This window comes from Lagopus leucura, unplaced genomic scaffold, assembly GCF_019238085.1.
Source record: "Lagopus leucura isolate 7727_CA_CO unplaced genomic scaffold, USGS_WTPT01 Super-Scaffold_100159, whole genome shotgun sequence".
NCBI classification, from domain to species: Eukaryota; Metazoa; Chordata; class Aves; order Galliformes; family Phasianidae; genus Lagopus; species Lagopus leucura.
In genome coordinates, this window is record NW_024962335.1 from 26,033,032 (window position 1) to 26,045,885 (window position 12,854).

The 12,854-nt window shown below is 36.7% G+C and overlaps 1 protein-coding gene across 1 annotated transcript in view; it reads left to right on the forward strand.

The window, feature by feature from the left end:
• The window catches only part of PIK3C2G (phosphatidylinositol-4-phosphate 3-kinase catalytic subunit type 2 gamma), a 198,553-nt gene that overhangs the window by 113,741 nt on the left and 71,958 nt on the right, over window positions 1-12,854 (forward strand). The window contains exons 18-22 of the mRNA XM_042889843.1: window positions 905-1,085; window positions 2,409-2,516; window positions 4,792-4,884; window positions 8,168-8,297; window positions 10,408-10,544. Coding sequence (XP_042745777.1) covers window positions 905-1,085; window positions 2,409-2,516; window positions 4,792-4,884; window positions 8,168-8,297; window positions 10,408-10,544 — 649 coding nt within the window. The remainder of the gene's footprint in view (window positions 1-904; window positions 1,086-2,408; window positions 2,517-4,791; window positions 4,885-8,167; window positions 8,298-10,407; window positions 10,545-12,854) is intronic.

Sequence of the window (12,854 nt, forward strand, 5' to 3'; positions counted from 1 at the left end):
TCTGTCCTGTTAAAACTAGCATTATCTGTTAGGTTTGAGTAACCTCATGAAATATTGAGTAACCTCATGAAATAAGAGAAATTGCATTATGATCCAGGCGTTTATAAGGAATTTGAGGTTTGGGATATTCTTAAAACTGGAGGGACAATTGTTAAGGGCAAAAAAGCAAAATAGCAGTCCATTAGTCTTTCAGTGAAAAGGAAATCCCAGGTAATGGGTGGGATGTTAGTGGCAGTATAAATTAGCTCATGATTCTGTTTGCACTTACAAAAATAAATCAAAGTTGTACAAAAACTCTGGCTCTCATCAAGGAAAAGATCCACAGTTATCCATTCAATTAACCACAAAAACATAAAGCCCACACAGCTTTACTAACACAAAGGAACTTGTAATTAGAGAAAGCTACATGATATACCTGTGAAAAATGCTCGGGTTTCATTTTACATCTGACTTTTATGTAGAGAATAACTCCACTTCCAAAGCTTTTACAAACTTCAGTAGAACTGAAAGTTGAATTTTTGCTTAAGACAAATACCAGTGAGTAAAAAACGAACAAAGTGGGCTCATTTTTTTTTAGCAATAGTGCCAATTTCATTAACGTCTCCTCGACTCAGGTTAGTGAAGGCTTCTGGAACTAAAATGGTCTTTAAATGTACCTCCTAGCTGATATATGTTTGACTGTGCAAGTGCACTGACAGAAGAAAAAAGATAGATTTAGAATCTCATTAGTTATAAATGGGAATTCAGTATCACCAACAAATAAACATTTTTTTTTCGTTCTATGTTGCTAAGATGCCTATAGTCACCAAATACAAATTAGTTTGGAGTACATTCATTGCTTCTTCTGGAAGTGTTATAGAATAAAAATCAGTTTTAAATACACTGATTTTTTTCCCCTCTTCAGGCTGTTGAAAAATGCACAGAATGAAGTTCATTTCAAAATCTGGTATCGGAAACTACTGGCTGCTCTCCAATTCACTGCTGGGAAAACCTTGAACAATGAATTTTCTAAGGAGGAGAAACTTATCAGAATTTTGGAAGACATTGCTGAAAAAGTAAAAGCTGCCAGTGACATGAAAAGAAAGGTTTGTTAAAAAATATTTCCCCTTCCATCTAAGCTTATCCAGGTAATTTTACTTTTTCCAAAGTGTCTTTTCTTACCTCAGTACCCTTTATGTAAATAAACCCAATATTTGAATGAAATTTTTAATAAGTATATTTTTGCTGGGCCGTTTGGAGCCCATTATCTTCTTACCATTATTGCTCTTGAGGTCAGTGTATCTTTCAACCCGCTTAAATTCCTCATTCCATGGTTTCTTAAATTTGGTGGTGGTCAGAAACAGTGAGGTGGGTAACAATTGAAAGGAACACATTCTACATCTCTTTCCAAAATATGTCTCCTGTAGAGGTGCCATTTTCCTCGAAAACTTTGCTGAAAGTTGTCACTAACATGCTGAACATTCTCATTTCTTAACAAAGCCAATCAAAATGTTCAGTACTTCACATCTCATATATAGCAGTCAGTAATTAATACTGCAAGTGTAACTGCAGAGATGCATTCTTGGCAGTAGAAAGCTTACAGTTATCTCCAGCAGGTGCAGCTTTTATGTTGCATGGGTATGTTTCCAATTCAAATATTAATTTTCCAAGACATCTTACATTACTTACCTAAAGTGTAGAACAATTTCTTGACGAGATCTCAGTGAAGCAAGCCAAAAAGACAGATAAAAATATACCTGCCACTGCTACTTATGAAAGTTACCATGAATTCTTTTTGCCTTGTTAAGGATTCAAAGATTTTCGTAGTATTTTTCAGAATACTCTGTGTTGCCACTGAAAGCAGCAAAGCAAACGTGGAAGTAAAAATAAAAAATATATTTGCATAAAGAAAAATCCATGTAAAGGAAAAGAAATAGTAGTGATGCATTATAAATGACTTGCATATTTCATCTCTTTGAGATTAATCTCCAGGCTGTAGTTACCGTGGTACTGAGGAACTTCCAAACCTTGCAGTTAACACACCAACTGTTAGGTGAGGGAGATCACAGTGTTGAGGCAACAAATCGTAAAGCTATCCAGAAAGGCAAAAAAGACATGAAATGCAGCAGAGGAGGTGCGAGACTAATCGGCCACTAATGAAGGCTGTCAAAAATGAACCTACATGACAGCATAAACAGGGAGAGAACCTAAATAGTAAAAACATCAATACAGAGTAAAATCACAGGTTGCTTTGTTTTTTTCTTTTTAATAACTGTACCTCTGTGTGACCTCATTAACTGTTAAATGTTTACATTGATGCTATTAGTGCCAGAAATTTGACTATTTGATTCTAGTGTAGCAAGACAGTCAATGACTTAAGAACTGCTATTATATTCTTTCATGTTGCCATAATGATGTGCCTGTTGCAGGAGGTGTTAAAGATGGAACTCAATAGACTTCAGCAATTCTTCCAGGAGGTAAAAGTTTGCCGACTTCCCCTGAACCCTGCACTTGTTGTGCAAGGCATAGAGGCAGATGTAAGTCTAGCTCATGCAATGAATTACGTTTTTTGTTTGTTCATATTTTAATATGAAGAGGAGGAGAGATTGAATGGCTGTACTGGCTGGGAAATCATCCTACTGGTATTAAGGATAAGTTATCTGGTAAACTGTCATCCAGACTAATCCCCTTGAAACTCAGGGCCTTTGTTGAAGGCAGAGGTGAAGGGGATTACAGGGCTAGGTATTGCCTATCCGTCTTACCTTGTGCAGCAGCAGCACATATTTCAAACTCTCAGCAGTTTTCTCTTAGTTCAGCTCTCCTGCTGTGGTGTTGAGCTTGGCAAAGGCACCTGGATTTCATAAAAATGACTCTTGTTTTCCATTCTATCCACGTAGCACTTAATGGCAGTTTTTTCCCATCCAAGACCGTCCTCTGTCACAGATGGGGGCAGCTAAATATCTAGACCTACTCTATTTTCGCTTACAGGAGACAAGACACTGGCTGAGAATTAAATATTAAAATTAAATATTCACAGTAAGTCAACTATGTCTACAACTCATATTAAAAGTGATTTGTAAATAAAGGAAACAGTTAATGCTGTTCAGAGTTGCTTAATTTGACTTTGACCACAATACTAAGACTCAGTTATTCGTTGTTTAGAATGTTTTCATAATCAATATTATGCCAGAAATAGGCTGTTCCAAGTCCACAAAAGGAAAAGGTATCCAGCAGCAAGGAAAAACAAATCTGAAGACCTGTATATATTATTGGTTATAGTTATCTAATTACAGCAATTTGTGCTCTATTTTTGTTCTCTGGCTCATTATCCACAGTGGACCTTATTCTGAGAGGTGCTGATCCCTTCAATTGTCTTTGACCTGTGATTCTCCAAGTAATTGCTATTCAGTCTTGATCTCTCAGAGAACAGAGGTCTTCCAGCACCCTGCAGGTTTGGGCCAATTGTGGATGATATAAGTTGGAAAAATTTGAAGCCTGCTGCTTCTCACTACTTTCAGGCTTTTTGGAAATAATGACTAATAGGGAAGTATTTCACCATACATTCATGCTATTTATACTGCACCAGCTTGGCTGGAGAGATACAAAATGTGTAAATGTAAGTATCTGAAGAGATTTTTTTCACTTTTCTCATATCATTATAGGCTCTTATAATACTATAAATATCTGCAGCTTTTTTCCTTATTTGTTTGATAATATAATCATGCAAACTAGCATTTTTAAATGCTCATAACACCCTCAAATTTAATTAATTTTGTTATCATCCATCAATTTTACTAGTAGCAAGCACTGCTGGCAGCTCTATCACTAACGCATTGTAGGCAGTAACCTTTCAAATACTTATTCAGACATTTCAATTGTCAAAATTCTGTAGGGGGTCAAGATTTCTTCTTCAGTCGTAGCTATTGAATGTTGCAGAGAAATGGTGTGGCTAAGACAATATTTGAATTTGTGCTTTGAGATTTTTAGATGAAAAGCATGAGACAGCTCTGACTAGAAGTGGTTTTGTACAAATTAGCGTCCATTACACTCCACCAAGTAAGCACAGCAGTAGCTGCAGTGAGGTGCTCATTATTTCTAGAAACCAAGGCATTAATTTACCACTGTCTTTGGTTATGTTGTTGGGTTCCCCCCCCCCCCCCTTTTTTTTATAGTGATGATAATAATACCAACCTAACTTATACAGGATTTGGTATGCTTGGCTAATTAATGCTTTTTGAAGCCTGTTGAGATCTTCAAGTGGAAGGAGCTACGGAGCATGAGAGGTCATTAAACAAAAACTCTCATATTTAATTAAGACAAATTCCACATAAAATCAATTGTGTTTTTCAAAATTTTCTGTATCCTTAGTCAGCATGAGGTGACTAGCGAGATTAACAACTTCTTTGCTTTCATAAAGACTATACCATCTGTAATTTTTTTGCAGAATTAAAAATGGGACTGAAGACATTTCATTGCTTTGCAGATTCCCATTCGATTAAGCTGATATATTTTTGTCTACTAAATCCCAGACAAAGTTTAGCATTAGAAAACTGAGAGAAAGTGAAAAAGAATTAGTATGTAAAATATTATCTGTTCATATAATCTGATTACTGAGTGGAACAATTGTCAGTGGAAAAAGAGTTTCTCATTTTCCTGATCCAATTAAACAGCCAGTAATATCAATAATTATTTGTTTTTGTTATCTGAGATTTTGAGCGGTGTGAAAGATGTTACCTTTTTTGGCATTATTGTACTAACCTGTTGTTTTATGTATGTGTTACTGCTGTCATCTTGCTTTCTTTTTCCCTGAAGTCATGTTCATATTTTACATCGAATGCTTTTCCATTAAAAATCTCCTTCATCAATGCAAATGCTCCAAGTGGAAATATCAATATTATTTTTAAGGTGAGTTACTCTTCTAATATTTACTTCCTTTTGTATATGCAAAAGGCTGATTTTAACTTCACCTGATTTATGTTTTAAATGTAGAGCCTGAAAATGTTTGATTTGGCTCTGTTCTTCACTTTTCACAGTTATTTTTGTTACTAGAACTTTCATTGGAATATGCAGAGAAAATACTCTGATGTACTCAACTTATTGACTGAGAATCAAATTATTTCTTTCATCCCTTTTTCCTTAGTGGAGAAAACCAGGCTCAAATATAAAGCTTATTTTCTAAAACTGGTTTGTTAACCACACAAAATCAGAGGGCACATCCTAAGAAGAGATTGTTCAGTATGACTGACTACTGTAACCATATCCATATGTCTCTCACAAATCAAAATGCTACAGTGTCAAAGACTATTTGCTGGAGAGAGTTTAATTCTAGCCCTACTAGCCATTGTGGGGGAATGGGGACTGCAAAGGAGCTCTGTCTCAGTAGAGTTAGTTGGAGGAACTGACTAGTATTCTAGTTTATTTTCCATTAAGCTTTGTAGTTGGGACAGTGCTATGTCCATCAGAAAAAGATAATGCTTGTAATCTACAATAGTTTCTATTTCAAAAGTGTATGTCTTCCATAACAACGGATGCTGGTTTTGAAAGAACAACGAAGGTCATAAAATGGCTGATGCATACAAAGCAGTTGATGTTGCCAAAGAAAACTTATTCCTTGATTTCTGGCAATGTCATGTTCCAATCCTAAAGCATAACAATTGATATAAATAGATCATAGAATCATAGAATCACAAGGCTGGAAAGGACCTGAAAGATCATCTAGTCCAACCGTCCTCCCATTACCACTGCTACCACAAGCACTAACTTGTATCTCGCAGCTCCTCATCCAGATGCCTCTTGAACACTGCCAGAGACGGCAACTCCACCACCTCCCTGGGCAGCCATTCCAGTGCCTGACCACTCTCTGAGAGAAAACCTTCTTCCTTATGTCTAATCTAAACCTCTTCTGATACAACTTGAGACCATTTCCTCAGGTCCTGTTTGCTGCCTGGGAGAAGAGGCCAAACCCTTCCTCACCACAACCTCCCTTCAGGAAGTTGTAGAGTGCAATGAGGTCTCCCCTGAGCATCCTCTTCTCCAGACTAAACAATCCCAGCTCCCTCAGCTGTTCCTCATAAGAGTTGTGCTCCAGACCCCTTCTCTGGACACATTCCAGGGCCTCAATGTCTTTCCTGTAGTGAGGGGACCAAAACTGAACATAATACTCGAGGTGCAGCCTCAATAGTGCTGAGTACAGGGTCATGATTACCGCCCTTTCCTGCTGGCCATGCTGTTTCTAATGCAGGCCAGGATGCCGTTGGCCCTCTTGGCCACCTAGGCACACTGTCGGCTCATGTTCAGCCGAGCATCAACCAACACCCCCAGGTTCATTTCCTCTCCACAGTCATCCAGCCACTCATCCCCAAGCCTACAGAGCTGCATAGGGGTGGTGTGGCCAAAGTGCAGGACCCAGCACTTGGCCTTGTTGAACTTCATCCCATTCACCTCAGCCCAGTGATCCAGCTTGTCTAAATTCCTCTGAAGGGCCACCCTACCCTCAGGCAGATCAACACCACCTCCCAGCTTGGTGTCATCTGCAGACTTACTGAGGGTACACTCAGTCCCCTCATCTAGGTCATCAATAAAGATATCAAACAAGATGGGCCCCAGTACAGACTCCTGGGGGACACCACTTGTAAGGGGTCGCCAGCTGGACTTAACTCTGTTAACCACTGTTTGTTGGGCGTGGCCCTCTAGCTAGTTTCTTATGCAAAGAAGGGTATATTTGTCCAAGACATGGGCAGCCAGTTTCCCTGGGAGAATACTGTGAGAGATCGTGTCAAAGGCTTTGCTGAAGTTTAGGTAGATTACAGCAACAGCTTTTCCCTCATCTACCAGTCTGGGTGCAGTCGTAGAAGGAGATGAGGTTGCTCAAGAGCAACCTGCCTTTCATCAGCCCGTGTTGGCTGGGCCTGATAAATAAATAATACAGAGTGTAATTCTCAAGAACAGACATATGCTCTCCAGGCATCTAGGGGAGGCTAGCAATATTTTGTTTTCTGAATATTTAGAAAGCTTCTTCTTAGGGTATTTCACATGTGAATCTATGTGAGATACAAAACTTACTGATTTCTTGTGCAAATGCTTTGCCATAAGGCATTTAGACATTTGAGCTAGTTCCACCTACACAGAAATTCCCCTGCCTGGTAATGTTCAAGAACCACTAATTTTCTAGCTGCTGTATGAGTATGATCATAGACATAACTTTTTCCAGTCAGCAACCCCTTGTATAAAGGTATTGTTTATTTTTACTGTCATTCAAGTGTTCATTCATGATATACAATGCATACATGAAATAATAAGCACTGATATTGTACTTAAGTAAGTGGAAAGAATATGTTTCTCAGGCCTAGGTAATATAAAGAATTAATTGGAGTCAAGATTACCTTGAAGTGAAGGAAACATAGATTTGGATTTTTTATTTTAAAAAATAAAGTTGTCTCCTCCAGTACTCATTTAATGGCTGTAAATGTCTGTAGATTGGAATGCATTTGTAAAAAGAACAAAACAAAAGAGCAAAACGTTTAACAATATCAGCAAAAATCACATGTATTTTAGATGGGATTGCGGGTAGGGGTAGATACAAGTAAAAGCAGGCCTTTTATTTTCACAGGCTATTTATCCAGCTATCCAGCAATGGTTGAAGATAATGTCTTCATTACCTCTGTGGCTACAGTTACAACCCCATTTCACTAAGATTGTTGTTTAACAGACTCCATGGGGAGATCAGGCACCACTGTTTGAAACTGAATATGAATTATGTCATGGATAAAATGTAAATTGATCATAAATTTCCTCTCAGCCTGCTGCAAACTGCAAGTTGTGAAGCTTAACATTAGGTCAAATGCTGTCATTTTTGAAAAGGGATCTAGCATTAGGTAGACTTTAAAATGTAGCTAAATTAGGATCCTACCTCTGGATTAAATTTTCAGACTTTAATAACTGCATAGGAATAATAAGCAGAAAGATTGTTAATCAGAGAGCATTTGCTACCATTTCTATGGCTGCCTACTTGTGCCATCTATTCTGTTCTATTTCTGACACTGAAAGTTAACTAGCAAATTTGAAGAAAAACAAGAGGGGGTTACTGTAAAATAAGTGTAGCAATTTTAGCTTAGGAAAGAGTCCAAATTAATTATGAAACTGTGTGGAAATGAAGGAGAAACTTGAACTTTTTGTGCTATTTTAACAGATAGGCGATGATCTACGTCAGGATATGCTGGTTCTGCAAATTATTCGAGTGATTGACAACATATGGCTCCAAGAAGGTCTGGATATGCAAATGATAATTTATAGATGTTTATCTACAGGAAATGGCCAAGGTCAGTTTCAGTTTACAAAGATTACTCCTATCACATTATTCATATCTCATGTAAACAATGGTACAGAAATATCTCAACTTTTATTTTCACGAGTGTCCTGCTTATCTTTCCTTGTAAAAAAAAAAAAAAAGTTCAGAACTTCATTTATTCAAGCCCTAAATCAAATGCCTGTGTAATCCTGAATGTTCATTGCTTTCCAGCAGTACAACCAAATTCATTTAACTTTATAGCAACCTAGGCTAGAAGTTTGCAAAATCTTCAGTACCGTCAGCTTTCACCATATTCTTAAAAGTAACTTCACATATCAAAAAGAGGGCCTTGGAGAAAATTTGCTCTAGCTACTAAAGTTTTAATCCAGTGTGATCCCACAAAGATGCTTAAATGAACCCAGAAGCTTGTGGCTACAGAAGGTACCTGTCAACAAGTGATGACAGCTTTCCTATGTTGAATTTCATATATAACTCTTGTGATTTATGCTGCTTAGGGCAGGCCTGACTCATCTGAAAGCCCTATTTCTCTCTTTTATGGTTATAGTAGACCTGTAGCAGGGATGCCAATTGCCTGCTACAAAAAATTACTGATAGCAAAAAGCTTACTATTTTTCACTGACTCTAAATATTTTACTGAAAATGTTCCTTTTACAACAGAAGACTGATGTATTCAGATTATCTTCTGTAGAAAATCTACCAAATAAATAAATAAATAAATAATATAAAGATACTCATTTTTTCTCTGGGCCACAAAGAGAAAATGAGAGAGCATGAAAGATCATGAAGGGACTATGAGGAAGTACAGATAACTTCACACACATGGCAGGTGGTTAAGGTGAACAGAAAGAGACTACTGCCTTCTTTGCAGAGGTTGGTTTCAAAGCCTGAAGACTTCCACTTTAAAGGCAAATAACATAAAGAATATTACTTCTGAAGATAGTATTACAGTCTCTCTTACACATTAACACTTAATTTGCTTTTTGCCAAGAAAGATGTAGATAACATCTTGAAATAGTATTGTCTGAACATTCTCTTCCTTTCAGTACCATTGTAGCAGAAAACCTCTCAACATCTCAGATTTTCTCCACAGTGTCATTCCTTAAGAATAATAGAAATGTTAATATAACTGATTTATAGTTGATAATCAAGGATAAAAGGACCAAGTGACATGCCTGTGGTTGAGGAGAACATGTGCGAAACTACACTGGTTTACTCAGATCCTCCAAGTCCTGAGCTAATGTCTTGCTTTGTGGACCAGCTTTTCCACTCAAGGGGCATTGGAGATGATCACTATGTAGTCAAGGGAACACAAGAATCACTTAAAACTCAAGCAAACACAGATAAATATAAAGCAGATAAAGCACTCTGAGGGTATGACTTTCCAGGTATGGCATTGTAGAGAAGCCAGCCACCAACTGAATTCATTAAAAGTCCTTCCTGTAATGCAGAGTTGCAGAGTGAGGTGCCAGGGGACCACATACAGGAACAGTGGCAGAAGGCTGGCGAGCCAGCTCTCAGTTCCAAAGAAGAAATTAAGTACAAGCAGTAGGGACATAAGATTCGAGTGAAGCATTGCAAAATGTTTGGCTTCTTTTGCATTTTGAAGACCCAGTATATGTCACCTTGGATCAGAGTAATCTCTGCACTATCAGGTAATATATCGTCTCCAGCTGTGATCAGTATCATATACTGAAAAAAATGTCTGTAGTATTCTTGAAATAAATGCATATGAAAGAACTATCTATTCCATAGTAAATGCCTGATTCAAAAAAAAAAAAATTTAACAGATTTTTGTTTGCACATACATTATACCCACTTTGAATGTTGTTGGCCTTGTTGGTACCTTGAAACACTTATGCATGCACAGTTGTTACTGGTGATTTTATTTCTTCATGGAACTGCCATTTTTCACTATCTTCTTTTGTTTTATTGTCTCTTAAGACAAAGAAAAAAGTAAATCTTTGTCTATCTTCTTGATTTAATCAATTGTTTTGTAAGTTTCTAAGTGTGTATTTTTTATGCATGGAATGATCCAAAAATATGCAAATGCATTGGCCGTCTTCATGTTTTTTTAAACTTGTGGGCTTATCTCTCATGTGACCTCTTTTGTATCTGATTAGGACTTGTACAGATGGTGCCAGATGCTACCACACTAGCCAAGATCCACAGGGAATCTGGACTGATAGGACCATTGAAAGAAAACACAATTAAAAAATGGTTCCGTCATCACCATTGTCTGGAATCCAGTTACCAAGAGGTAACATCATAATGAACCTTATTATATATTTAATCCTATATTATGCGAAACAAGAAAGCATAATGACAGTATGCAGCAATAAACAGATGACTCACACTCGAGGCAAACAAGTAACAGGCATAGAAGCCAGGGAATTGATTTAAATTACCATTCTCTTTCTAAAGAGATACTGCTCTGGATCAGCTGCTTTGTGATGCTTTGCCTATAAAAACACATCATAGAGATGTTTTGAAATAGAAACAGTGAAGTGAAGAGAATCTGAAGTAGTAAATTCTGAGCTCCAAAATATTTTTTTAGGTCCAGCTCTTGAAATAATTGATTTTATATAAGCAGTGCAAAATCTTAGTGGGTTTTCTGTATTTGAAACTAGCCACAGCGATACCAAGTTTTGTAAAGCTGTGTTATAGAAACTGCCTAGTCATATAATACATAAGATCAAGCTTTTCACTTCACATTGTGGGATCCCATGTAATGCATCTGTTTACATGAAACCAAGCATTATGAGTGCACCAAGAAAACCAAAGTTTTATTTATAGAAGCAGAGATTTCCTCTTGAAAGGAACTTCTATTCATTTTGATGGTTGAGCATATTCTAAGGTCCATTAAAAAGTTTTCACTACTTGTGTTGCTAGGACAATTTTTGATTCCTTCTTCATGCCAGCAGTAGATTAGTAGCCAACATTTTAAATGAATTTTAAAGGGAAGCCTTGAGTGTTGTCGTTTTGTAAATGAACTGCTTTTTTGAAAGTTCATTAGTAGGCAGATACATAGCAGAAATGTGTTTGATAATCTTTAGTGTTTTATAGTTATTCAATAGGTTTTTGTTCATCCATATTTTCACATCAAGAAGAACATTGGAATTCCTAGTATATGATGTATATTCAGTTAAACAGGATCAAGCCATTCAGAAATAAAAACAAAAAATTGTGTTTACAGTATTATGATAGATGTGCAGCCAACATTTTTGATTGAAAAGTTAGATAGCTATTAGTTATTGACTGAAAACCTGTTTTCTTACACCTGCTGTTCTTTGTAAAAAAAGTACCGTTAACGTGAAATTTTATAAAACCAATTTCTACCGATTTTCTTTTTATTTTTTTTAAACATATAAAATGCAGTCCACTCTGATTTTGCATAGGGCATGCACAAAATTGCTGCTATATATTCACCTTGCACTTGCTGGTGAATTAACCTTTCTCTTTTACTTAGTAATTTTTTACTCATACAATATTGTATTTAGGGCACTCAAAAAGCTTATGCAGAATAAGCTTTAATATCCTCATTTTATGGTTGAGTGAACAGAATCACAGGAAGCTTAGGTGTTTTATCCAAGGTCATCTAAGTGAGTAAGTAGTACAGTGAGACATAAAATTCACCAGTCTTGTGCTGTGGCCTAAGTCTTCCACAGTGTTGTCATCCAGCATATCAGCCATTGCCGATGTCACCCTCAATCTACACGGAAATCCTGAATGCCTGAATAATGATTTACCTTGCCTCACATAGGTTTTGTCCAAAAATGTGATGATCACAAGATACCCATGAGATTAAGACTTTTGAATAAGAATTGCATTTACAGTTCTTAAACTACTATTGATAAAATTAAAAAAAAAAAAAAAAAAAAAAAAAAAAAAAAAAAAAAAAAAACCAGATGAGAACTATTCCTTTTGCTTTGGGGTAGAAAACTGATCATGATTTTAATCAGAAATAACTCTCCCCACAGAGAAGATGCTGAATGTTGTGACAGTGATTGGGTAGATTCTGCTAATAGAAGTCTGCAGTTGTTACTTGCTTATCACAGAACTTAGTAGAAAGCAGAACCCATTTAAGGGTGTCTGGTAAGCAGATCAGCAGCTTGCACTTTTTCCTATGTCAGTAGACACGTTTTTTGCAAAAAGCAATGCTACAATGTAGTACTGTAAAGATTGATAGGATGGATCTGAATGAGTAGAATAACTGGGAAAGTACACATCTCCACATGTACAAGTGCTCATCAGTGAAGTAGGTTATATCAAACAGGAAAGCTAGACTGATTTGCAGTTTAATCGTTCTTTTGGTTTTCTCTACATGACACTTGGCTTGATCTCATAGTCTATTTGGATTTGCAGATGCTATGCACAGAAAACGATATAGCCTTTGTTACTTCAGTTTATTTCTGTAAAATGTAGATAGTATGAGACTTGATTCATTGTAATTTAATGCAGCTGAAATGTGGAGAGAAAAGCCCTATGTAGGTACAGAACAATTGTATAAATAACCCACTTCTTTAAAGCACAGTTTGTAAAATTAATAGATTTCCATCTTACTTCTAAA